Source organism: Equus caballus, chromosome 21 (genome assembly GCF_041296265.1).
Source record: "Equus caballus isolate H_3958 breed thoroughbred chromosome 21, TB-T2T, whole genome shotgun sequence".
In the NCBI taxonomy this organism is placed as follows: domain Eukaryota; kingdom Metazoa; phylum Chordata; class Mammalia; order Perissodactyla; family Equidae; genus Equus; species Equus caballus.
In genome coordinates, this window is record NC_091704.1 from 13,786,672 (window position 1) to 13,814,438 (window position 27,767).

General features: G+C 38.3%; 1 protein-coding gene across 1 annotated transcript; it reads right to left on the reverse strand.

Annotated features, from left to right (window-relative positions):
* Positions 1–3,263: 3,263 nt before the first annotated feature.
* On the reverse strand, positions 3,264–4,185 carry LOC100069611 (olfactory receptor 2W3). Its single transcript, XM_067053851.1, is given in 3 exon segments — positions 3,264–3,358; positions 3,361–3,498; positions 3,501–4,185. Coding segments are annotated over 3 exon segments (918 nt in total).
* Between the last annotated feature and the right edge of the window lie 23,582 nt (positions 4,186–27,767).

The following is a 27,767-nucleotide window of genomic DNA, read 5'->3' on the forward strand; positions in this document are numbered from 1 at the left end:
CTGAGGTTGCATATCTGACCTTATTTAGAAAGATCAAGGAACAGTGAAATCAGCATGCAGGGCAGAGTGTGGTTGGCATTTGGGGGTTGGGAGACTGGATGTACTGTGTTTCTGGTCGAGCAGAGTATTTACGGGAACAGAAAAGTTTGGTTTGCTGATATGGCACCCTGGGCAGGAATGGCTCCATCTTGGGTGAAGAAGTTTATTTCAACAAGAGGAATATTTTCTAGAAAAGGAATGAGCCTGGGGACTTACAGAGCAGCCAAACAAGAGAGTTATGAGCCCAAGAAACCTGAGAGAGGGGACTTATCTGAGTCATGTGGGGAAGAGATATTCTTCAAAGTCAGCCCTTTCCTAGGGCACAAAAGTGTGGTGGAGATTTCTCACCTGTTGCTGTTTTCTGGGAGCCTAGGGCTCAGTAAAATCAACTTTTCTCTGCCTTAGACCCATTTAGTTGATTTTCTTACCCAATTCCACAGCAACTGTCTTTATTGGTGACCCCACATCGTAAGATGACCAGAGTTGTTAAAAACAAAACAGCAAGACTCAATGGAGTCATTTATGCTGAGTCCAACATCACCAAAATGAGACAACTTAGTTACAGCTTCAGCTTTCCCAGAAACGGAATCTTACACCAGACTATCAGAAATCAATCTGATCAGCACCAGCTAGGTAATCTGCCAGAGAAACCCCTGCCAACCCTTGTAAGGAAATCAACCTTGCAATAACCAATCTGCCTTTTCTTAATATGACTTCCTGACTCCCTCTTCCTTCACCTATAAAACCATTTCATTTTGTACATCTCATCATAGCTTCTTTCAATCTGCTAGATCGGATGTTGCATGATTCATGAATTACCGAATAAAGCCAATGCAGTCTTTAAAGTTTATTCTCTTGAGTTTTGTTCTTTAGCAGACTAAACACAATAAAAGTCCCTCAGCACTGTGCACACTAACTGCTTGTATTTACCAAAGTTATGGAACCCTCCTGTGTGCTCTCCAGGACTTTTTCCCAGAGGCAGGAATGCTGGCAAACTGTGACCTCAGAGCCCATGGGGCTGCTCTGCTGATTTGCGCAGGATGACTAGTAAGTTCTTTCCAAGAAGAACATAAGCATGGAGAAGTCCTGGGAGCCCCACCCTAATTCTTTATTATATCTCGCTCTTAGTTGTTTTGGTATCAAGGTGGTATTTTGGAGTTTTATAAATCTTGGAAGTAAACCCTGACTGTCAGGCAGATAACTCTCATTCTCTTATTCAGCATCAGCCCATCAGCATCACTGTTTCTTAAAAACAGCAGTTTTGAGTATTTAGACGAGGGCCCCTTGAACCATAGGAATCCCCCTTCCAGTAGACCCTGTTTTGCTTACACTTAAATGATCCCATGGGGGGATGGTCCCCTTGAAGGTGAAGTGAGGTGAGAGAGCGAGGAGGTTAGAAAAGGAAGGGTTGCAATACAGTCCGCCTTGGAAAAGAGGCTCTGCAGCTGAGGGGACAGAGAATCCATGTGATGGCAGAGGAATAAGGACCCCCCCACCCAGGCCTGGCTCTTCTTATTATTCCCTCCCCATTTCATTTAGTCTATGAATCCAATCTCCACTTATTCCAGAACGTATCCGACCTCTGCATGCCTGCAATGAGAGCCATGGGTGATCTATTTCCTACATCCTTAAAGTAGGGTCTGAGGGCCAGCAGAGTCAGTGAGGGCATCACCTGGGAAGTGTGCAGAAATGCAGAGTCTCTGGCCCTCCCAGGACCTACTGAATAAAAATCTGCATTTTAACAATTATCCCAGATAATTAACTTTTACATTAAGTGAGAGAAGTTCATGAGGAGCTACCTCAAATTATGGCACTTTGGCATATTGACTATTTTGAGCTAAAGAAATCTATAAACTAGCAGGTATGGGAAGGACTTTCTGACCTTCCTTTACAGCAGGTGGAAAGACTTTCATGGGAAAGCTGCCCCCACACCTGCAGGGAAGGACCATCATTATTGTCAAGATGGAGGGATATGGAGTGGAACCTGAACAGACAGGCCCTGCTATGATTCTCCAGTTTATCACATTTAGCTCATACCTCCTTTGTCCTGTCATATTTCTCCACCACTGTCCACTCTTCATCAAATCCATCATAAAAATTATTTCCTTGCATCTTTAATTTAAGGCCCCTGTGTCACATAAAATTTGAATTAAATAAATTTGTATGCTTTGCTCTGTTAATCTATATCAGTTAAAACTTCAAATCCATACAGGAACCTTACGAGGCTCCAGGGAACCATTTTCTCCCATACACCCTGGACTGGATTATTTAAGGAACAGAAACCAGTCATGCTCTTTATCTCTAAAGAGTCTTTGACACTATTTGTTAAACACTTTTCGATTTTTGCTCTTTAGAAATTCACGTAGTAATAGAAAGAGCAGGAAATGACAGTCACAGAACTTGGAGTAAATCTCTGGTTCAGTTCTATTTGAGTGAGTGATTTAACCTCCACACCTCAAGTACCACATGGGTAATATAGGGACAATGAAAATCATGCTGACCTCCCACAAACACAGAAAGTCTTAGATGAATTATGAGCACTCGACTCATAGCAGGAACTTAATAAACACTAGGTCCTTCTCGTTAATAGAAAACACACCTGAGAAATAATGCTCTAAAATTTAAATTACATATGCATCATTGTTTAGGTTAACTTCTTGGTTTGTCAGAATCTTCATCAGAATTTATGGAAAAAGTCAAATTTGGGGAACAAAGGTAGAACAAAATCCATAATTTAATTAAAAGCTTTTGATGGGAATTTAGGAAATAGAAAATAGCCAGCTGTGCTGAATTCCCCTGTTTGATGGCTGTCAGCCAAGAGCAGTGGTTGATTGTGATCATTCTGACTAAAGAACTCAGAAAGTTGTTAATGAATTGAAAACAAAATACTACAGAAACAAAAGTCTGATGGAGAAAAGTAGTTTCCTCCTTGGCACTCTGGTATACACTATGGGAACTTATCTTTATAACCACACACTTATCTTGCTTTGTCCTTTGGGCCTGCTTTACAGATCATATAAAGGAGTTTTGGATGATGTGTGTCATGCAGTTCACTCATCAGAACACTTAATGTTGTAACTGACACACTTTTATGCTAGTCTGGGTAAAGATGTAAATTTGAAGCCCAGGCCAAGCCCAGATCTGATCCAACAGTTCCAGATGCCATCACTGGTCCCTGATGGAAGTGACAACCAGTTGGTGAGGCCCATCTCTCCCCTTTGCCCTTACATCTTTCCTACCTCTCTGTCACCCAGCAGCAGCCTCCTCAGTGCCCCCTTCACCTCTTTGTTTCCGAGGGTGTAGATCAGGGTGTTCAGGAGAAGAGGGTGAGGAACTTTCCCTGGTCTTGGGAAGAGCTGTTCCCAGGTTGCATGTACATGTAGATGATGTTTCCATAGAAAAGTGAGACCACCGTGAGATGGGAGCCACAGGTGCTGAAGGCCTTTTGCCTCCCTGACACTGAATTTGTAACACTGCCCTCATCATGTAGCCATAGGAGACTAGGATAAATACCAGAGGTGACAGCACAATGCCTACTGCTAGGAAAAAGGCAGTGCCCTCAACAGCAGCTGTATTGACACAGGCCATCCTGATCAGGGTGGGCGTCTCACACAGGAAGTGGTCCACATGGTGGTTCTCATAGCGTGGCAAGAGCAGTGTGACTGGGGACATGGTCAAGGAGTTGGCCATCCCACAGCCCCAGGCCACCAACACCATGGCCATGCAGAGGCATGGATTCCTGATCACCATGTAGTGAAGTGGTTTGCAGACTGCAACAAAGCCGTCATATGCCCTGACAGCCAGGAGCAGACACTCCACACCACCCAGACCCAGGAATAGGAAGAGCTGGATAGCACAGTCTGTGTGGCTGATTGTCTTGTCACCTCCACTCAGGTTATAGAGCAGCTGGGGGATGGAGCTGGTGGTAAAACTGAGGTCCAGGAAGGAGAGGTCGGTGAGGAAGAAGTACATGGGAGTGTGGGGGTGGAAGTCCAGCTGGGACACCAGGATGATGGTGCTGTTGCCCACAAGGGTCAGGAGATATGCAATCAAGATGACCACAGAGAGGATCCTCTCCAGATGCGGGCAATTGTAAAACCCCAAAAGGATGAAATTTCCCCAGGCACTGTCATTGGTTTCATCCATCTCTAGTGCAACTGAAGAGAAACATTGATACTAACAATGCTGACAGTATGTATAAGGGAGCACTTACTATGAGCCAGATGTCCTATGCTGTTTAAATTCATTTATTCATTCAACCCCAACCACAGTGATAAGAAGTTGCCACTCTTATTATCCTTGGCTTACAGAAAAGGAAACTGAGGCAGATGTGTGTTAAGCAAATTGTATTCTAGAAAGGAGCAGAACTGATTCTGAACCCAGGAAATGAGGGTTAGAGTCTTCACCCTTCACTGCTGGTACTGCCTCTAATTCCAATGACAGGAAAGATAAGTCCTGCCATGGCCCACCCACTGATTCTTCTCCAGACACAAGTTCCTACACTCCTGCCAAAGCCTCAAGGCCCCAAAGAGAGCTCCAGAATCATCCATTAATAGTATTTGGGAAATATTCATTATGTGGAGAATGCCCCCAAGACACACCTCATTCACTGGATCTTGATTCTTGAGGTAAAGCACTGAGTGAATAAACAATGCGTGAGGCAGTAGAACACGACTGAAACAACATCCACAGAAACATAATCTCTCTCTCTCTTGCTCACTTGGGTGAGGTATTGAAGAAATAGAGTATTTTTTTTTCTTTCTAAGTACTATATTCTGCTTGAGGAAAAAAATCACAAGTCTTTGAGACAGATAATAAAACTTTAATGCCGCAATTCGCACATATGCACAGAAACGTCTTAGAAATTGCAATTCCGAGAACGCCAGACATTCAAAGCAAAGCATATCTGAGGACATAAACCACGAGTCTTAGAGAAGATACAGAGGAACGGATTCAGAACGTCTTAGACTACAGCCCCAATCTCCCCTGTTACAATCCCTTAGCTAATGTGTGTGCTTAGGAGATCGTGGAAAGTTCATTTACCTTTTTAAAGTTTTCTCATCTAAAATGGTATGAATCAAATGACCTTATTTGTTTTACAAATACGTTTTGAGATTTTTTTTAATATGAAAGACAGTTGGTAAATATGAAAGTTTATATGTATGTTACATAAAGCTGTTTGTCATACAAATGGAATGGGAAAATAAGCCCATGAGAGTAGTCAGGGAAATTCTGAAAAAAAAAAAAGCAATTCTAATGAGGAGAAATTATCCTTAATATATATCAAAACATACTTTGTAAAATATAATTAAAACACAATCATTGCCTCAGAAACTCAGGCCTTTGAGTTGTGAGGAGTGTGGACCCCTAATTAACTCCATTCACCCAAACTAGTAACAATTCAAATACGTAAACATTAAAAAAATACAACTACAATAAGAAAGAATAATAGTAATTGAAATAAGTATATGTATGTGACTTCATCTGATTTTTTTCCAAATATCCTATTAATTTCAAAGAAGTGGAAGGCAAAATATAATGTATAGTGAGATTATATGTAGTGTGATCCCATTTCTTGGGTCACAAATTCTCTCTATGTGTGTATATTTATATTGAAGTTGAAACAATGTCTGGAAGTGTACATTGAATTGTTAAAAAGACTCACTTCCGGAGATTGAGATGGGGCTTAAGGGAGATTTTCATTTTTGCATAATCCTTTATTTATTAAATAACAGTTAATAATTGAACCATTATGAAATTTTAAAAATACATACACATGTTTATATACTATAATGTATTATTGAGAAAATTTCCTTATGGATGATTTTTTAACCTGTTTATATATCCTTTTAACTTTGTCATTCGTCTTTTACAGAAATAATTGTCCCATCCTTCTTAAAAATATTTTTTTTATTTAACAAACTGGGAAAGGAATAAAAGTAGAAAAAAGTGCAGGAAGTTAGGAAGGAAAACAGCCTGAAGCAAATTTTCAATCACCATAATAAAGTCAGTGTTTCACAACAAACTGTGGCACTATTTCATGGTCCTAAAATTGTGAACCCTATGAAATAAGAGAAAAGTGAAAATGAGGAGCCGAAAATAAGCCAAACTCAGTGAAAAGCATGAGTTTGTCTTTCATGATAACTTGAGCTCCCACTTCCTTCTGAACTGGTTTTCTCAACTTTGATGTAGATGGAAGAAAGTCTTCTTTACAGGAAGAATTGCAACAACTGAAAGAGAATGTTCTTGTTAATACCTCCTGTCTTTCCAGCTCTTAACCAGGATACTGCACTTTCCTCCTCTTGGAACAAGACAGGAGCTCTTGACTTGCCACCAGCCCTGCTGCTGACACACGCCTCTTTCCATGGAAGAAACAGATCTCTGACGTGGAACACAGAGGGCCTTCACTTTCTGAATGGTTCTAAGGAGGGACACGTATTTCCTCCCTTTAAACTGTGGAAGGAATGTAATGGGTTTTTTTTCCTCTGTGTAGAGGTCCTTCTGAGCATACTGGTGCATCATTAACAGCTTCCCACACTCCTCACCTTTCCACTTGCAGTTTACACTTGATAAGTACCTTCTACAGCCATGTGAGTATCTTCATATTTAACCTAACTGTTCTCCTGTTCTTGCACATAGCAAATTTTGCAGCATGTCACGTGAATTAGTCACCTCTTTCCTGGTGAGAGGAGAGATAGGGCAATATTCATCCTTTTATCTTTTATACATGGACTCGGAGTAGCACCTCAAAGAATGAATAATTTATTGCTAACGTGGCAGTCAAAGCCTTTCCTACCTTAGGGAAGCATGTACTTTTCATCTCTCAAAGCTAGAAAAACTGAAAGGTATTATCAAGTACTAAACTGGAGAGACCTGAGCTGTCCCCACACAAGTGTGTGGTGACCCACGGAAAGGTCAGGAAATGAAACAAATGACCTACGACTCATAGATTTTCAGGCATGTTTTTGCATGGAATTGGAGATGGCAGAGCATTTCACCAGCACAAAGGGAACTATTGCTTTGTAAAACGTTTGTTCGAAGTGTGTATTTGGGAGTCTATGTGCTGACAGTGTGCCACAGGTTAAAATATATGTTTCCCTCTGGGTCCTGATCAAACAATACGAACACTGTTGCCCCCAAATGCACCTGCTGCCTCAGAAATGCCCACACTCAAACCACAAGTCAACAGAATGAGCTTTTTCATTTCCTGGAGGATAAGTGGCCATATGGTTAAAGATTTTAGTTTATTTGCAAAGCATTTTTAGTCTTGAAGATGAAAGAGTTTAAAGCTCACAAAAAGCATGGCAACAATTACGGAAGATATGAAATGGGCTCAATGTTTTCAGGCCAAGGAGCAGGCCTAGATCACCCCAGTCACGAGCTAATACCTTCCCATCTCTCCCCGTGAGGCTGAGAATACCCTTTTCAATGCTATTTTTTTCCAAAATGAAACTCACATTTCTGATTGCATTTTCTTACATCTGCCTGGCAAATCTCAGTCTCTTTTGACAAACGCCAGTCTCAACGTCAAAACCGTTCTAGTTTGTGTTTCTTCATATTATGTCTCCTCAGCACTTTTATATTTCATCTTTTAAACATCATTTTGCATTGACAAATTTATTGGTGTGTTAAAAGTAAATAGTACATGTCGTGATGAGTGTGTTTGTGTGTAGATCTTTGTCTTGGTATGTCTGTCATCGTCCATAAACTTTCCAAAATCAAGGAGAAATTTCCTCACTTTCTTTTTTTTCTTTCTCTTTGAGGAACTCCATATGGCTTTTTATATTCAACAAGCCAACAGAAAAGTGCAGACTTCTGAGTTGAGCTTCTAAATCTAGAAATCTACTCACCATCTGGTTACTTGTAAGCTACAAGGAACCATTAAAGATCAAAAGTTGGAAGGTGCAGATTTAGCTGGAGGAACATGGTGGGAACGTGCAATGTCTTCTCTCCTCCTGAGTGCACACGGGAGCTCCATCCAGGTACAATTCTGGATGTGGGAGGAAATGAAAGTGCTGCTCCTGGGCTTGGCCCATTCCTCTATAAGTGTTATGGACCATGATAGTTGTGCAGTGGTATTCGTGGAAGTGACAACATGATACAACTCTCCCAAGGAAAGACTAGAGAGGGACCCTGATGGTGGTCTGGGTTCATCAACAGCTTCAAGCTCTGGGGAAACTTCTGAAACCATGGGCTCTAAGTACATACACTGAAGCTGCTGTAAGCATGCGTCAAACTCTCCAATCTCCCATAGGGCACACACAGAAAATGAGGACCATGAGAATTAGTTCCTCGACATAAAAATAATTTACTACATCATGTTAAGTAAAATAGGGGACTAAATCTATTGTTGTTCTAAAGACATTAATACCGCTGATCATGTGCTCCTTTCCTTGTTTCGATTCTCATGTGTCTAAGAAATAATTGATGTGTAATCAGTCCCCTCCTACCTTGAACAGGAGCATGCTTTCTTTTTTTCTTAAATCTACTGAAAATAAGACAAAAGTAATTTTACATTTTTAATTAAAAATTGTGTGAATTAGAAAGAAACCCAATGTCTTAGATAGCAGAAGAAATCCACAGGTACCTCAATTAATAGAAAATTTATTATTAACTTAAGGAGCTAAAAGCGTGAACTATTTCTTTTATTTATTTTTATTTCTTTTGTTTTTGAATTTTAAAAGATGTCAGCATAACTGAATTTATGCTTTAATTTAAAAAACCAACTAGAGGGGAGGGGAGTGAAAAAGTAGAGCTTTTAGAAAGAGGTCAAGTTAAAAGAGTCTATCTACTCAACAGAGACTTTTATATGAATAGTATATTAAATATGATCCTCATGGTAACCACAAACCATATACCTATAACAAGCAGGAAAAAAGGTAAGACAGAAGAAATCAAACATATTACTAAAGATAGCCATCAAACCACAAGGGAAGAGAGCAAGAGAAAAAGAAAGGAACTGAGAAGAACCACTAAAACACCCCAAAAAAGAAAAAAGTGACAAAATGGCAATAAATACATATTTATCAATAGCTGTTTTAAATGTCAATTGGACTAAAAGCTCCAATCAAATGGCATAGGGTGGCCAACTGGATAAAAAATCAAGATCCACGTATATGCTGCATACAAGAGACACACTTCAGACCTACAGACACTCACAAACTGAAAGTGAAAGAATGGAAAAAGATATTTCTTGCAAATGGCAAAGAAAAGAAAGCAGGGGTAGCAATGCTTATAACAGAGAAAATATACTTTAATTCAAAAACTGTAATAAGAGACCAAGACGGGCACTACATAATGATAAATGGAACAATCCAACAAGAAAATATAACACTTGTAAATATCTATGCACCCAACATAGGAGCACCTAAATATATGAAGCAATTATTAACAGACGTAAGAGGAGAAATAGACAGTAACACAATAATAGTAGGGGACTTTAACAGTCCACTTACACCAATGGATAGATCATTCAAACAGAAGATCAATAAGGAAACATTCGCCTTAAAGGACACATTAGACCAGATGGACTTAGTAGATATATAGAGAACATTCCATCCAAAAACCGCAGAATACACATTCTTTTCAAATGCCCGTGGAACATTCTCCAGGATTGATCACATATTAGGCCACAAAACAAGGCTCAATAAATTTAAGAAGATTGAAATAATACCATGCATCTTTTATGACCACAAAGGTATGAAACTGGAAATCAACTACAGAAAGAAAACCAGAAAAGCCACAAAAAATGTGGACAGTGAACAAAATGCTACTGAACAATGATTGGGTCAATGAAGAAATCAAAAAATTCCTGGAGAAAAAATGAAAATGAAAACACCACATGCCAAAATCTGTGGGATACAGCAAAAGCGGTTCTACGTGGGAAGTTTATAGCAATTCAGGCCTACCTCAACAAAGAGGAAAAATCTCAAATAGACAATCTCAAAGTGCACCTAAAGGTACTGGAAAAAGAACAACAACAAAGCCCAAAATCAGCAGAAGTAAGGAGATAATAAAAATCAGAGCAGAAATAAACAAAATAGAGATTAAAAAAAATAGAAAAAATTAATGAAACCAAGAGCTGGTTCTTCTAAAAGATAAACAAAATTGACAAACCCTTAGCTAGACTCACCAAGAAAAAAAGAGAGAAGGCTCAAATAAATAAAATCAGAAATGAAAGAGGAGAAATTACAACGGACAACTCAGAAATACAAAAGATAATAAGAGAATACTATGAAAAGCTATATGCCAACAAATTGGATAATCTGGAAGAAATGGATAAATTCTTAGAAACATACAACCTTCCAAAACTGGACCAAGAAGATGGAGAACATTTGAATAGACCGATCACCAGTAAGGAGATCGAAACAGCAATCAAAAACCTGCCAAAAAGATAAAAGTCCAGGACCAGATGGCTTCCCTGGGGAATTCTACCAAACATTCAAAGAAGAATTAATACCTATCCTTCTCAAATTCTTGCAAAAGATTGAAGAGGAGGGGAGGCTTCCTAACTCCTTCTACAAAGCAAACATTAGCCTGATACCAAAACCAGACAAGGACAACACAAAAGAAAATTACAGGCCAATATCACTGATGAACATTGATGCAAAAATCCTCAACAAAATGCTAGCAAATCGAATACAACAATACATTACAAAGATCATACATCATGATCAAGATCTATCAACGTCATACACCACATTAACAAAATGAAGAATAAAAATCACATGATCATCTCAATAGATGCAGAGAAAGCATTTGACAAGATACAGCATCTATTTGTGATAAAAACTCTAAATAAAATGTGTATAGAAGGAAAATCCCTCAACATAATAAAGGCCATATATGACAAACCCACAGCAAATATCATTCTCAATGGAGAAAAACTGAAAGCTATCCCTTTAAGAACAGGAACCAGACAAGGATGCCCACTGTCACCACTCTTATTTACCATAGTATGGGAAGTCCTACCCACAGCAATCAGGCAAGAAAAAGAAATAAAAGGGATACACATTGGAAAAGAAGAAGTGATACTGTCACTCTGTGCAGATGACATGATTTTATATCTAGAAAACCCTAAAGAGTCCACTAAAAAACTTTTAGAAATAATAAAGGAATACAGTCAAGTTGTGTGATACAAAATCAATGTACAAAAATCGGCTGCGTTTCTATACACTAACAACAAATTAGCACAAAGAGAAATTAGGAATACAATCCCATTTACAACTGCAACAAAAAGAATAAAATACCTAGGAATAAACTTAACCAAAGAGGTGAAAGATCTGTACAGCAAAAACTATAAAACATTGTTGAAAGATATCAAAGAAGACACAAAGAAATGGAAAGATATTCCACTCTCTTGGATTGGAAGAATTAACATCGTTAAAATGTCCATACTTCCTAAAGCAATCTATAGATTCAGGGCAATCCCTATCAAAGTTCCAACAACATTTTTCACAGAAATAGAACAAAGAATCCTAAAATTTATATGGAACAACAAAAGACCCCGAATAGCCAAAGGATTCCTGAGAAAATAGAACAAAGCTGGAGGTATCACACTCCCTGATTTCAAATTATACTACAAAGCCATAGTAAGCAAAACAGCATGGTGCTGCCACAAAAACAGACACACAGATTAATGGAACAGAATTGAGAGCTCAGAAGTAAACACACACATTTATGGACAGTTAATATTCGACAAGGGAGCCAAAAGCATACGATGGAGAAAGGAGAGTCTCTTCAATAAATGGTGTTGGGAAAACTGGACAGCCACATGCAGAAGAATGAAAGTAGACCATTCCCTTACAGCATACACAAAAATCAACTCAAAATGGATTAAAGACTTGAATGTAAGACACAAAACCATAAGACTTCTAGAAGAAAACATAGGTGGTATGCTCTATGACATTGGTCTGAGCAGCATATTTTCAAGTCCCATGTCTGACCGGGCAAGGGAAACAAAAGGAAAAATTAACAAATGGGACTACATCAAACTAAAAAGCTTCTGCACAGCAAAGGAAACCATCAACAAAACGAAAAGACAACCTAACAATTGTGAGAAGATATTTGCAAACCATATATCAGATAAGGGGTTAATATCCAAAATATACAAAGAACTCATACAGCTCAACAACAAAAAAAACCCCAACAATCCAATTAGAAAACGGGCAAAAGATCTGAACAGAGATTTTTCCAAAGAAGATATACAGATGGCCAACAGGCCTATAAAAAGATGCTCAACATCATTAGCTATCAGGGAAATGCAAATCAAAACTACAATGAGGTGGGGCTGGCCCCGTGGCCGAGTGGTTAAGTTCGCGCGCTCCGCAGCAGGCGGCCCAGTGTTTCGTTAGTTCGAATCCTGGGCGCGGACATGGCACTGCTCATCAGACCACGCTGAGGCAGCGTCCCACATGCCACAACTAGAAGAACCCACAACGAAGAATACACAACTATGTACTGGGGGGCTTTGGGAGAAAAAGGAAAAAATAAAATCTTAAAAAAATAAATAAAAAAATAAAAAAATAAAAAAAACTACAATGAGGTATCACCTCACTCCACTCAGAATGGCTATAATTAACAAGACAGGAAACAACAAATGTTGGAGAGGGTGTGGAGAGAAGGGAACCCTTGTTCACTGCTGGTGGGAGTGCAAACTGGTGCAGCCACTATGGAAAGCAGTTTGGAGTAACCTCAGAAAATTAAGGATAGATCTACCATATGACCCAGCTATTCCACTGCTGCGTATTTATCCAAAGAACTTGAAAATACAAAGGCATAAAGATACTTGCACCCCTATGTTCATTGTGGCATTGTACACAATAGCCAAGACGTGGAAGCAACCTAGGTGCCCATCAAGGGATGAATGGATAAAGAAGATGTCGTATTTATACACGATGGACTGCTACTCAGCCATAAGAAATGATGAAATCTGACCATTTGTGACAACATGGATGGACCTTGAGGGTATTATGCTGAATGAAATAAGTCAGAGGGAGAAAGTCAAATACCACATGATCTCACTCATAAGTAGAAGATAAAAACGACAAAAAAAAAACCCACATAGCATTGGAGATCGGACTGGTGGTTACCATTGGGGAAGGGGGGAGGGGGGAGGGCAAAGGGGGTGATTAGGCTCACATGTGAGGGGATGCACTATAATTAGTGTTTGCATGGTGAACATGATGTAATGTACACAGAATTCAAAATATGATGTACACCCGAAAAAAAGAAAAATAAAAAACACTAACTAGAGGGAAATTGAGCAAGCATCATGAAACCCTGATCTATTAGATTGTGTATATACGACCTCATTGTAATGCTTTTGTAGAGGCAAAATTGGCACCACAGAACTTAACCTTTTAACAATAATAATAAAATAAATTACTTAATAGAAATAGAGTCCCTGGAATCTGTCAGGCATGATCAACAAATATGCACTCAGTGATAACCATGTACAGACATGGTTGAGACAAGGTCTGAGATCCTTGAGATATGTTGAACATATTGTTATCAACAGACAAAGATCCCTCCCTACAGAGTGCTTGCATTCTACCAAGAAAAGGCAAAAGCAAAGAAACACTTAATAAACTTAATAAATAAGGTAGCAATATAACACATTAGAAGTTGACAAACACTATGTTGGAAAACCAGCTTTCATTGGCTTTGCTGAAGAGGACTTGGGCAGTGTATTCTGAATAGAATCTGGAGCATGTAGGGCTGTCTAGTCCTCATTGAGAAGCTGTATTTGAGCAGGCTCAAAGGAGGAAAGGGGATGAATGGAGGAGACATCTGGGGAGGGGAACTGTAGGTAGTGGGCACAGCTGGGAGAAAGGTCTGATGGCAGGAAGTACCCTGCCAGGTGCCCATAGTAGAGGGATCAGGGTGAAAAGGGAAGCAAGGGGAAGAAATCAGAATCAGAGAAGGACCTGGTGTTTATATCCTTAAGTTCTGAGGGTTCATTATTAAGGTTTTGTCTTTAACTTTAGGTTGAATGAGAGGTCATTGCAGTGGTATTACCATCTTGGGTGCTAAAAGGATCAGTTCAGCTGCTGCACTGAGAATGGAAATGGGAGGTGCCAGAGTACAGCCAAGATTACTGTTAGGAAATTAATGCAGTACTCCAAGAGAAGATGATGGAAGTTCCCCCTGGGGTTGTAGAACTGGAGTGGTTAGGGCTGGCTGAACTCTGGACGCATTCTGAGGGCAGAACCAATGCGGTTTGCTAATGGACTGGATGTGGGCTGGTGACCTCAAGAGAGGAACCAACCAGATCTTTGACCTGAGCAACTGAATAAATAGAGTTACTCTCCACTGAGATGGAGAAGTCCGTATGTGTGTGTGCTTGCATGCATGTGTGTGTTTTGGTTAGGGGAAAGCTATGGTTAAGTTTCAGTTGAGTTTAAAATGTGTATTTTGATGTCAAGTGGACAGTTGAATATAGAAGTGTGGGACTCAGGAGAAAGATAAGGAAGAAAGTAAAGGGGCAGTCAGAGAATAGGTGTGGATTTAGAAGATTTTGCTGTCAATGAACCAAAAGTCCAGATAGAACAGTAGAAACTTTTTAGGAATTGAAAAGGGAAAATGAAGGATCATAATAGGAGGTGCACAAAACTTTGTGAATCTTGGGATTCAAAGGATGAAGAAATACTTAAGCAACAGACATAAGTCATGATAAAATGCACGTGAGATGACTGAATTCAAAGGAGACAGAGGAGAACAGGATGCTAGTTTTCTATGTAGGCAGGAGTCATTCCTGAGACTCCCTGTTCGCCTCTTCAGGAGGATAAAAGGCCTAAGCCTGTGTGGTGGTCTCCTTTCACCCACTAGTCTTCCTTGTCCTGGTAAAAGGGTGGAGCCCCCAGGGGATGCATGATCTCGTACCAGTGACTCTGTCCCTCCTGATCCCCATGGGGAAGGGGCTCTGCTGCTCTGAGTGTATGTCCTCTCTCATGACTCCTGTCGCAGAGTGCTGGCCTTGCAGTGACACAAACATTCAGGTGTTACACTTAGTTTCCACTTAGCCTCTGATGATGGGGCGTCATGAGCAGGGATCCACAGCATGAACATCTTCCCTACTCAGATCATGTATGGAAGAGGCCTAGGGCATGAATGTTCTGTAAAATATCAAAAAGAGGGTTGGGAGGATATGTTACCATTTCTTCTGTTGGTAAATGAGAGATGGAAAGAGGAATTGTTTGCCTACGATCAAGGATAAATGTATCAAACGTGAATATATAGAAATCTTTCTTTAATATAAGAACTCATCAATAAGGTCTGTAGATCCATCTGGAAATGGAGTTTGAAATGGTTCCATTTCTAAAATTATTATAATCCATAATGCTCCTCCAAATGCAAAAAGTCTACAGAGAAAAATGTTTAAAAACCTAGAAAGAAACCTACGTCAATAATATTATTGAAAAGTGAGTGAAGGATTTCAGTCAAAGAAATCCCTCTAGAAGAGCAAAACACATTAAAATTCAAGGTAGAGATAAAGAAGGAGATTAAAGACCTGGCAGTTGATTAGCAGGATAATGTTAACTAAATTTGTAATTGATTAATAATTGTTTAGCATTTAAGTGTTTTAGCATTTGATTACCAATTATTTATCAGACACAGATACAGATTAAGCTGGAAGAAAAGTTAACCTTCAATGACAAGAATTTTGTTGGGAAGGTACAGAATACTCTTTAAAAACAAGGCAGATATGACTGTTGTTTCTTCATCTTCTACCATCTTTACATTGTATTTAAGTAGCAAAGTTGAATTTAAACCAATAATACCAATCATGACCTTAAATATTTACCATAACGTTGTAGGTCAATATCATTATTCTGTAGATAGGAGTCATATTAAGAAGCTGAGACTGACAGAGAGAGAGGTTATTTGTTCAAAGGTTTGCAACAAGTGTATGGCTAGGTCAAAGAACTACTTGAATCAGAATTCTGAGAAATTTCTACTCTAACAAAAATGTATCAGAAGTAAAGGAAAATGTTGCAATCCCAGAAGGGTATTGTGTGGGAATCAGCGATAGGAGATTGAGAGGAATGAATTTCATAATCCTCCAAAAGCAGTCCCAGAATAAAGAAGATTTAAAAAGTAGTTGAATATAGTTTTTAGGAATCATTAATACATAAAGGAATGGTTCTGAATATATTAATTCAGAAGTTAATGGAAGGCTAATGACTGGTGTAAATCAAAAAAGAAAGGAAAGATCAGAAAAGAGAGAAAAGGAAAGGTAGAAAGAGAAAGACTCAGAAGTGGAGAGACAGAAAGAGAACAAGGGAAGACAAGGAAAATAAGAAGGAAGAGAAACAGAATTATGGATCTGATGCTGCAACCATATTGGCCAATTCTGAACCAATTTAAGAATTGTCATTTTAAGTACCTAATATATGGAAATCTTGAGATGAAAAAATATTAAAAGAAATAATTATAAATGTATAAAAATCTTTGTTTAATACAAGCCGCATCCATTTGAAGAAAGACTCTTCAAGAAATTGTGTGGGGACACCTGGAAGAAGAGTGAGAAGATTGCTCAATTTCTAAAATTATTAGGCTCCAAAATCCTCCTCCAAATGTGAATATTTCATATTTTCTGCTTTGTCCCTATGGGAAAGTTTCCATAGCAATAAAGATTAAACTTCTAATTTGTTGAGGCTTAATGTATTTGTATCCTCTACTCCACTCCAGAAAACTTCACTAGACTTAAAATTCTCAGGAAGAGAATTTTAGGAATGATAATTCCTAACATTAAAGGTAGGGTCAAGAGGACCCATGGATGTTCAATTTCTTGACTCCACTTCTGTCACAGCTGGAAAGACAAGAAGAATCACGTCACAGATGACGAAATAAGGTTGGAGAAGACCAGAGGACTGTTGGTTGGATGTGTAGATTCGTTTTTAATGTTACAGAAGATTTCATCTGCTTCATAGTCCAGGAAAATCCCAAGACAGCTAGGCCATCCAAGATGGAAGAGAGCTGCTGATGGGCAGGCAGGGCCATGCACTCCTTCCATTTCCATAGCCAGATGGCCCATATCCCTTTTTTTGGAGACAGAATGATTTCTCCCTTTCTTGGTTTAGATCTTAATAGAGACCTAAACCCTACTCAGCTCTTTCTCCCACCATGACTTCTCAAAAATGCCTCCCTAATAAGAAGGTCTACAACCCCAGGATATAGGCCCATGTGTCCAATCACTTGGGGTTGTTGGAGACATTCCTTCACAGTTCTCCATCCTGCACATTGTGCAGTTCAGCAAAAAGAGGAGGCTCTGATGCTCTGTGGAAGAGACCAGTTTTACGTAAACTGTGGAGAGAATTTTGTGGGACACTTGAAAGGACAGAAAAGACTGGTAAAAACTTAGGAAGCCACAATATCAAGGAGAATAGTTAGGCCATTCCCCATTTTTCTCTAATGATTCCTGGAGAAAACAAAATAAGTATTTCACCTTAAAAGTCATGGAGTACATTCTTCATTATTTGGGGATGTATTTCACTGCTACATCTGCATAATTCAGGACTCATTATCACCCCAATAAAAACATAACCATTGATGTTATGACAAACCAAGTACGTAACCATTTAGATTCCTTTCATCTACATTCAGAGCACCTGAGTGCCCATAGGAAGAACTTCTCATTGAAATAAGATTTACAACTCCCTTGGGATGTAATGTTTCTTCTCAAAGATCTATAGGAAAATTTCATTAATATGAAATTTACCACTTTTAAAGCTATGTTACTGTGGTAGACAGAAATCTAAGATGGACTCCATGACTTCAGACTTGAGTTACTCTCATGATTATGTTATATTTTATGACAAGAAGGAGATTGTCTGGCTGGTTCTAATATAATCACGTGAGTCCTTTGGAATCAGAAAGCTTTTTTCTGGCTATTGGGCTGGTGGCAGAAGGGAAAGCCAAAGAGATTAGGATTTGCTTTGTCATTGCTGGCTTTGACGGTGAAGTGGGTCACGTGAGAAGAAAGGCAAGTGACCTCTAATGGATGGCCAGCAAGGAAATGGGATTTCAGTCCTACAACCACAAGGAAGCGAATCACTCCCACAAGCTGAATGAACTTGGAATTGGATTCCTAGTCAGACCCTTCAGAGGAGCCCAGCCTGGCCAACACCTTGATTTTGATCGTGTAAAACCCTAAGCAGAGAAGCCAGCCAATCTCATTGAGACATATGATCTGCAGAACTGTAAGTTAATAAATAGATGTGGTTTTAAGTAGCTAAACCTGTAGTAAATCGTTACATAGCAATAGAAACCTAATACTGATTGTGTGAGTCCTAGGGAGATTGATGTGAAATTTTACTTGTACACATAATTAATAAATGTCTACATGTGAAATCTCCTCAGTGAAGAAGGGAGGATGTAAAATATTCAGTGTCTTCTCTTTATAAATATTTAAAAATAGTAAATTTCATTAACATAGTTTTATTTTTAATACCGTAATAGCTAATACTACTACTACAATTGTTATTCTTATTTGTGTCTAAAGCACTTCTAGTGATCTTTTATTGGTACTAAAACCTGACTGAGTCACGTAAGTATTACATCATTTGTGTCAAGCTGTGTAGCCACAGTCAAGGTGGTCATTATCACCCCCACATTATAGGTGAGTAGAGTCAGAGTCAAGGAGTTTATGTGATTTCCCAAAACTCTAGAAATTTTAAATAGCAGGGATTGGAAAGTGGGTCTCCATGGAATTGTCAGGGCTATTTAACATATATTATGTCTTTACACATCATTCTTCCTCCACCACACTTCTCTGTTTCATTTATAAGAATTCTGTGGAGTGGTTTTCAATAGGGTCTATCTCCAGTTCCTCCCCTTACCCCTTCTCACTTAAACTCAATTGGTCACTAGGATAGAGCAATACCCTAACCAAACTGCTTGTGTCCATATTCCCAGTGACCTCCACACTGAAGAACAGACAGTCATTAGAGTTCACATCAAAAGGTTTTTCTGTGGCATTCGATGCCACTGAGAACCTCCCTTCTCTTTCCAGAAGAAACCAGTCATCATGTTTTCCCTCCCTCTCCACCTGCCACCCCTGCTTGGATTCTTTTGCTGTTTTCTCCTCTCCTCCACCACTACCATGGGACAAATCAATGGTCTCAGGACTGGGACCTATTCCCTCTTTCTCAGCTCACTCGCAATGTGTTCTTGGGCTGGGTGGCTCATTACTTTAATTAAATTACATTCATGAGCTTACTGATTCCAAATGCATATCTCTAGCCTAGACTTTTCTCCTGAAACTCCATATTTGCACATTAATCTGTCAAACAACATTTGGATATTTAACATTGATCACAACACTGATTTGTCCAAAACCCAAGTCCTTACATTCTGCCCCAACTCCAGCTTTATTGCTCAATGAAAACAGCAATTTCATTTTGCCAATTCTGGAGATTTAAATCTTGGAGTCATTCATGACTTTTCTCTTTCTCTGACACCTGATATCTACTCCAACAGCAAATCTTGCCAGGACTACTGTGAAAACATACTAAGGATCTGTCCATTTCTCACCACCTTTGGTATGATCACAATCATCTCTGATTGAATTACTGGAAAGTCTCCTGTCTGCTCCCTACTTCAAGGTTTGCCCATCTGTAGCTTGTTCTCAATAAGGCATACAGAGTGATCTCCACAAAACATTAATCCAATCATATTATTCCTCCATTTACAGCTTTTCTTGATTTCCTATTTCACTCAGAAGTAAACACTCCTGCTCACAGTGGCATGCTTGTAGGGTCCTGCACTATTGACTCTCTCCTCAGTCACTCTTCTGCAGCTGCACAGCCCTCCTCATAGCTCCTGGAACACATCTTCCATCCTTTCATCTCAGGCCTCAGCACTGATCATTTCTGTTGCCTGGAATGCCCTCCTCCAGATCAGATATTTGCTGAGTTATCCTTTACTGAGTGAGATATTCCGTGATCATCAATTCAAAATTAGATGACCTACCCTTGGAATTTCTGGTCACCCTTACCGTTCTTCTTTTTTTTTTCTTTTTTGAGTATTCTGTATCTACTAATATTCTTTGTATTTTGTATAATTTAAGTAAAGATGTGCAATGTGAAGCTATAGATTTGTAGGAATTTGTTCTTGTTGTTCAGTGATATATTCTAATGCTTAGAAAAGTGACTGGCATAGAAGAGAACGTATTTGTTGAATTGATTAATTAGTTATTTAATTCAGCAAAAAGAAATGGAAATATGAAGACACTGATTCTGAGAGTCTAATGACTTGCAACAATTCACACAGCTGGTATACTTTCTTTGCCCATCAGAATATGGATCAAATCATTGAAAAGGACAGCTAATATGGATTTTCTCTATTGGAGAAAGCCGTTTCCCTGTAAGTAGTGAAACCAGTATTTAGCCACATTCTGTTTTCACTTCCTGGTATAAAGTGAATTAAAACAGAAATTTAAAAAATAATGAGAATATAGTGTTTTAAAGTACAATAAAATCAGACTGAACAAACTAACTTATGACACTATGATAATTCATATTTAAAAATAATTGATTGAAGGTTTTTGGCTTTATTGATTCTCTAAACAATTCATCAAATTGACATATAAGGAAATAAACCAAACTGTCATAATTTGATACTCTATATTTCTTTATATAAACGATTTTGTTCTGTTTTCAAAAATACTTCACTTAGTCCTCCAAACAATACTTTTTTTTAGCATTTTATAAAAAAGGACATGGAGATTTAATGGAACTGATGTTACTCATATCACAGCTAAGAAGAGATGAACTGCACTTTCCAGCCCACTGCTCTAACCAAATGTAACTTATATGGGTGTCCGTGACTCTGATATTCTATAAGACTGTCCACAAGTATCCCAATCCTAAATACCCCCCAAGTGTTCTTCTAGGAGTTTTATGGTTTCAGGTCTTACATTCAAGCCTTTAATGCATTTAGAGTTAATTTTTGTGCATGTTATAAGATAATGATCTACTTTCATTCTTTTGCACATAGCTGTCCAGTTTCCCCAACACCATTTATTGAAGAGATTTTCCTTTCTCCATTGCATATTCTTGGCTCTTTGTTCAAAGATGTGGTGTCCATAGACATACGTGTGTGTTTTTTCCTGGACTCTCAGTTCTCTTCCGTTGATCTGTGTATCTGTTTTTCTGCCAGTACCATGCTGTTTTGAGTACTATAGCTTTGTAGTATATTTTGAATTCAAGGAGTGTGATACCTCCACCTTTGCTTTTTCTCTAAGGATTGCTTTGGCTATTCAAGGTCTTTTGTTGTTTCATATAAATTTTAGGATTTTTTTGTTCTATTTCTTTGAAGAATGTCATTGGTATTCTGATTGCGATTGCATTGAAACTGTAGATTGATTTAGGTAATAAGGACATTTTAACTGTGTTTACTCTTCCAATCCATGAGCACGGAGTATCTTTCCATTTATGTATGTCTTCTTTCATTTGTTATAGTTTTCAGAGTGAGTATAGGTCTTTCACATCCTTGGTGAAATTTATTCCTAGGCATTTTATTCTTTTTGGGGGGATTGCATTCCTTATTTCTCTTTCTGCTAGTTTGTTATTAGTATATAGAAATGCAACTGGTTTTGTATGTTGATTTTGTACCCTGCAACCGTGCCATATTGATTTACTATTTCTAATAGTTTTTCTATGGATTCTTTAGGGTTTTCCATATATACAATTATGTCATCAGCAAATGATGGTGGTTTCTTAATTTCCAAATTGGATCCCTTTTATTTCTTTTTATTGCCTAATTGCTCTGGCTCAAACTTCCAGTACTATGTTGAATAAGATTGGTGAGAGTCGGCACCCTTGTCTTATTCCTGTTCTCAGAGGAATAGCTGTCAGTTTTTGACCATTGAGTATTATATTGGCAGTGGATTTGTCATATATTGTCTTCACTATGTTGAAGTACATTTTTTTCTATACTGATTTTATTGAGAATTTTAATCATAAATTTATGTTTTTTCTTGTCAAGTGCTTTCTCTGCATCTACTGAGACTAAAAACCATAAAACTTCTGAAGAAAACATAGGCAGTAGGCTCTTTGACATCAGTTTTAGTATTATCTTTTTAAATACTGTGTCTACTCAGGCAAGGGAAATAAAAAAATAAAAGAATAAATGGGATTCCGTCAGACTAAAAAGCTTCTGTATGTCAAAAGAAACCATGAATGAAAAGAAAAGAAAACACTCCAACTGAGAGAAAACATTTGGAAATAATATACCCAACAAGAGGCTAATTTCCAAACTACATAAATAACTCATACAAGTCAATAAGAAAGAAATGAAGAGCCCAATCAATAAATGGGCAGAGGATTGCATCAGATATTTTTTAAAAAGAAGATATACACACGGCAAAAAGGTACATGAAAAGATGTTTAACATCACTGACTATTAGGGATATGAAAATCAAAACTACCATGAGATATCACCTCACACTTGTCATAATGGATATAATTAATGACAAGAAATAACAAATGTTTGAGACGACGTGGAGAAAAGTGAACCATCATATACTGTTGATAGGAATATAAAATGGAGCATCCACTATGGAAAACAGTGTGGAGATTTCTCAAAAAGTTAAAAATACAAATTCCGTATGATCCAGCTATTCCACTACTGGGTATGTATCCAAAGATTAAATCAACAATTCAAAAAGACTTATGCACCCTTATGTTTGTTGTAGCATTATTCACAATAGCCAAGACATGGAAGCAGCCCAAATGCCCATCAACAGATGAATGAATAAAGGTGGTATATATATACACAATAGAATCCTACTCAGCCATTAAAAAGATATAATTGTGCCATTTGTGACAACATGGATGTACCTTGATGGTCTTATATTAAGCAAAATGTCAGACAAAGTAAAATACTGTATGATTTCACTCATATGTGGATGATAAAGAGATGCGTAGATAAGGAGAATAGATCAGTGGTTATCAGAGGAGAAGGGGGTGGGGGAGGGCAAAAGTGGTAAAGGGGCGCATATGTATGGTGATGTATAAAAACTAAACTATTGGTGGTGAACATGATGTAGTTAATACAGAAACTAAAATATAAGAATGTACACCTGAAATTTACACATTGTTATAAGCCAATACGACTTTGATAAAATAATTTTTAAAAAGGAAAATAAAAATAATCTTCTAAATTTATTTGAAAAATAGTGAAAGGTATAGACATAAGGTGTTACTCTAAATGTTTCTGTAAGAAAACCCAAAATTCTTCATTCTTTGAGTGAACAGGCCATAGCTATGGACATGTATATGAGTAGATTACCTAAATGGATAAAAGTGGAAGGCATTAACATCTGGCAACATTTTATCTTAGAGTAGATTATTGAATAAATCACCTGTATTATATTTCCCCTCTCACTCTAAAAATAGCCACTTGTTGTATTATTTTTTAAAAAGCAGGTAAATTATTAGTTTAATTTTTTATGGAAATGGCAGGCCTTGGTGTTGGTCACTGAGTAAAATGTATCTTTTTGGTACTGGGGAAAAAAGGAAAAGGTGGGTATAAAAATTAAAATAAATTATTTGAGAATATATTCTTCCCAAGATTTGTATTCTAGATAATTTTAACGTTGAATGTGTGCTAATAGATGCTCATTTTATTTTTATTGTTATTTTTAGTGGGGAAGATTGGCTCTGAGCTAACATGTGCGCCAATCTTCCTCTATTTTTTCTATGCGGGTCACCACCACATCATGGCTTGATGAGTGGTGCAGGTCCACACTGAGGATCTGAACCTGCCAATCCCAGGCCACCAAAGTGGAGTGCATGAATTAACCACTATGCCACTGGGCCAGCCCCTAAATTGTCATTTTAAATATGTTTTGAGATATAGTAAGATAAGATGATGATAGTTATTATTGAAAGGGCAAAGGTTCTGTGTATTTACTATGTGAAATTTAGAAAATTAATTTCTTTCAGACCCTTAGTTTGTTCACAAGGAAATGAGTATCATCACCATCATCATCATCATCATCCCTTTTACTTTTATATAGATATATTAAAGACAAAAATGGGACAAATTAAATACAAATGCTTTGTAAATTCCTTCACTTAGTGACACCCACTGTGTCCAGTGCTGTTTAGTCACTGTACTTGTATGAGGACATGAGTGATTTAGTTCAGAAACCCCTGAATAATCCATTAGGAGGGAGGTAGATTGAAATGTGTCAAGAAAATTTCTGTTGCAGTGGATTCTGTCATGATAACATAAATCTGTCAATAATGAATTTCCCAATTTACTTGGGATTTACTGTCTTCATGGAGGATTAAAAACAAATCTTTTATTTTCCCTATTATTTGCCTACTCTATAATCTCAAATAGATTGTTAGCATGCTGCATGGGGCCCTCATAATTCCTTCCCAGTGTGCCTGGAATAGGCATGTGATATAGGGGAAAAACTTAGCATTTGCCTTAAAATTTAACAGGCAAATTCTAAGCTGAACAACTTAAAACATTATTTATATGCTTGGTTATTGACTGAAATGAGCTACCAATTATTTTTTTGATTGGCCATCACTGAATACACCAGTCTAGTCATTTACAGATTGACTGTGAGGTTTTAAGAAGTATTTTTCAGCCAACATAGTGTACGCTGTTCTTTCTCTGTTTAATCTCATGTAAACCATCAAATTAATTTTAATTTTTTAAAAATATTTATGTTTTTGTCTTTAATGTGAGCTATTTTATATGATTCTCTGGTGTCGTTTCTGATTCTGATGCTAGGATTTAGAATTAAGAGGCATCTCACATAAATTCTAGCACACCCTTTTTCATAAGGAGAATAAATGCTTAAGTAGTTTTTCTCCAAAAGCCACTGTTTGTCCCCTTGGTTGCATATTGACCACTCCATTCCCCACCAGGCACCCAGCCTCTCCTCCAGAAGACCCAGGGCTAGGCATTGGCACCTCCCCTTCAACCCCTCAGCCAGCTCCTTCAGGGCCCTGCTCTGCTGGAATACCCTCATCTCTAGCCGTCTCTGCCTGGTGGCTCACTCCCTCTCCTCCAGCCACCTCAGCTGCAGTCGTACCTCTTGGGCCAGGAAGCCATGATACTTCTCCAATCCAACCTAAAGTGCTGCTCTGCATTTCCACTTTCTCCTTGAATGACACAGTAAATCAAATAATCAATGATGGGGGCACAGTGTCTGGCTTCTTTCTTCATGTATAGGACAGTGAAGATGGAGAAGGCAATGTCCTGAGTGATCTCCACTCCATAACTCTGTGAATAGATTGGGTACATTTTAACAACATGCAGAAATAAGAGGCCACTCATATGAGAAGAGGCCTGGTAGAATTTTCAAACTCAGAGTTGGAGAAAGACTGTTGGATTTGGTTTCCCATTTTTCCATGGACTTATAGGCATGGCATGTCAACTTAAAAATCAAATTCACTTATTATTTTACCCTCAAAATGAGTTTGCTCGGGAATAGCTGAAAGAATTGCAATTCAGGATGTGCATGCTGTGGAGAGCCACAGGCAAATCCGGAAAAAGGAGGGGAGCTTAGTTTTATAGAGACAAACGGGGAGCAGGGAGGGGCTGTTCTAAACAAAAGTCCATTGGGGGAAAGTAACAGTTCAGGACATGAACAGCTTCTCATTGACCAAGCTACAGCATTTCTCATTGGCTGGGCTGTTGCCTGATGGGAAGAGAAATCTTCCTTCGGGAATAATGTGGTTTTACTTAGTGTAGAAGATGCAAGCTAGTAACTCTTCTGTTTAGTGTAATTGATAATGTATGATAGGACATGAGAGCTCCCCCTGCAGGCCTTCCCCACTCCAATTTAGTTAAGGTTTCTTTTATTCATTGCCACGTTTTCCTCTTTTGATCAAGATCTTTCCCCAAAAGCATTGCTGATCAACAGTCACGTTCTCTGCAGGTAGTGATCTTGGCCCTCAGTGCCAGGAAGGGTCTTTCCTGGTTGTTGTGTCCCCCACTTGAGGGAAATTTCGTAGTATTCAAAAATATTTAGTTTATTTCTGAGGAACAAGAAAGAGGGAGAACTCTCTGGCATTTCCCCTCTACGTCTATATTTATCAAAGGTGGTAGGCATTGGTGATCATTTCCAAGTGCTGAACCAGCATCACCTTATTGGGCTAATCATTTTTGCAGAGGTTCAACAGATAGTAGGTACAGAACTTTACTTAAGTATATATAGTAAGATCAAGAGCAATACTATAAACCCAATTTGCAGGATAGTTCTGAACCAGAGGCCCAGACTTGAGTGTAACCAGCTGAATGAATCCAAAGACTGGGTTTCATGGTGAAACTTGTTGTAGCATATGTTCTTGCTCTCTAATATTATGTAATTGTGTTTCTGCTTTCCTGGAGGCTTTTATCCATGTGCAACAGGAGGTGTTTGCTGCCACAGAGATGACTCCTTACTCAACAAGTAGGTAATCAAGGGCTATATGATTATCTAAAACTACCTTGCCCAATGAGTTAAGTGACCATTGCTGAGATAAAAATGGCTTTGGCTGTGGAGTCACTTAATAACATCAAGTTAATATTAACTTATGGAAAACTGACATCTTCCTGACGTTCAATTATCCTTCCTGAGAATAAAATACATTATATTAACTTGCTATGGATTCCATAACCAAGTACCACTAACTGGGTGACTTAGAACCACAGAAATTTCCTGTGCCACAATTCTGGAAGCTACAAGTCTGAGATCAAGGTGTCAATAGGACCATGCTCCCTGTGAAGGAGCGAGACAAAGTTCCATCCCAGGCCTCTCTCCTACTTGTGGTAGTTCCTTGGCTTATGGAGCAACACTCCAATCTTCACATGGTGTTCTCCCTGTGTGTGTCTGTGTCCAAATGTCCACTCTTTATAGGGACACCAGCCATACTGGTTTAGAAGCCCAGCCTACTCCAGTGTGACCTTATCTTATCTAATTACATCTGCAACAAACCTATTTGCAAATAAGATCACTTCTGAGGGACTGAGGGATAGGATTTCAACATAAGAATTGGGAGGGATGTAATTTGGCCCATAACATTTTGCCTTCTGACCCCCCAAATTCATGCCCTTCTAACATGCAAAAGATGTTAATCTCCTCCCAATATCCCTAAAAATCTTAATCCATTCTAGGATCAACTCTAAGTTCAAAGTCTCATCCAACTGTCCACATCAGATCTGAGAGTCTCCAGCTATAGTTCATCCTGGGGCAAAATTCCTCTCCTTCTATGAACCTGTGAAAGCAGACAACATGCTAGCCTGTTCCAGAGCGTAATAATGGCGCAGATGTAGGATAAGCAGTCCTGTTCTAAATGCAAGAAATCAGAAATTAAATTAAATAGGAGTCATGAGACCAAAGTAAGTCAGAAACTTAGCCATGCAAATCCCATTAGGTTTTGAGACAAGAATAATCTTCTTTGACTCAATTATTTGTCCACAGGGGTGATGGCTCCACTCCTGAGCCCGGGCAGGTAATTTTCCATTTCTTCATATCTCTGCTTGTATCTTTCAGGATTATTTTCAAATTTTCCTCATATAAGTCTTACACATTTCTTATTGAGTTTTGTTCCTAAATGTTTTATCATTTCTGTTGCTTTTATAAATGAGATTTTCTCTCCATTATATATTCTACTGCGTTTCTTCTATATGTGAAGATAGTGATTTTATTATCTTCATTTTTTATCCTGCTACCTTATTATATTTTTTGTTGTTATTCATTTCTTTTTTTTTAGGAA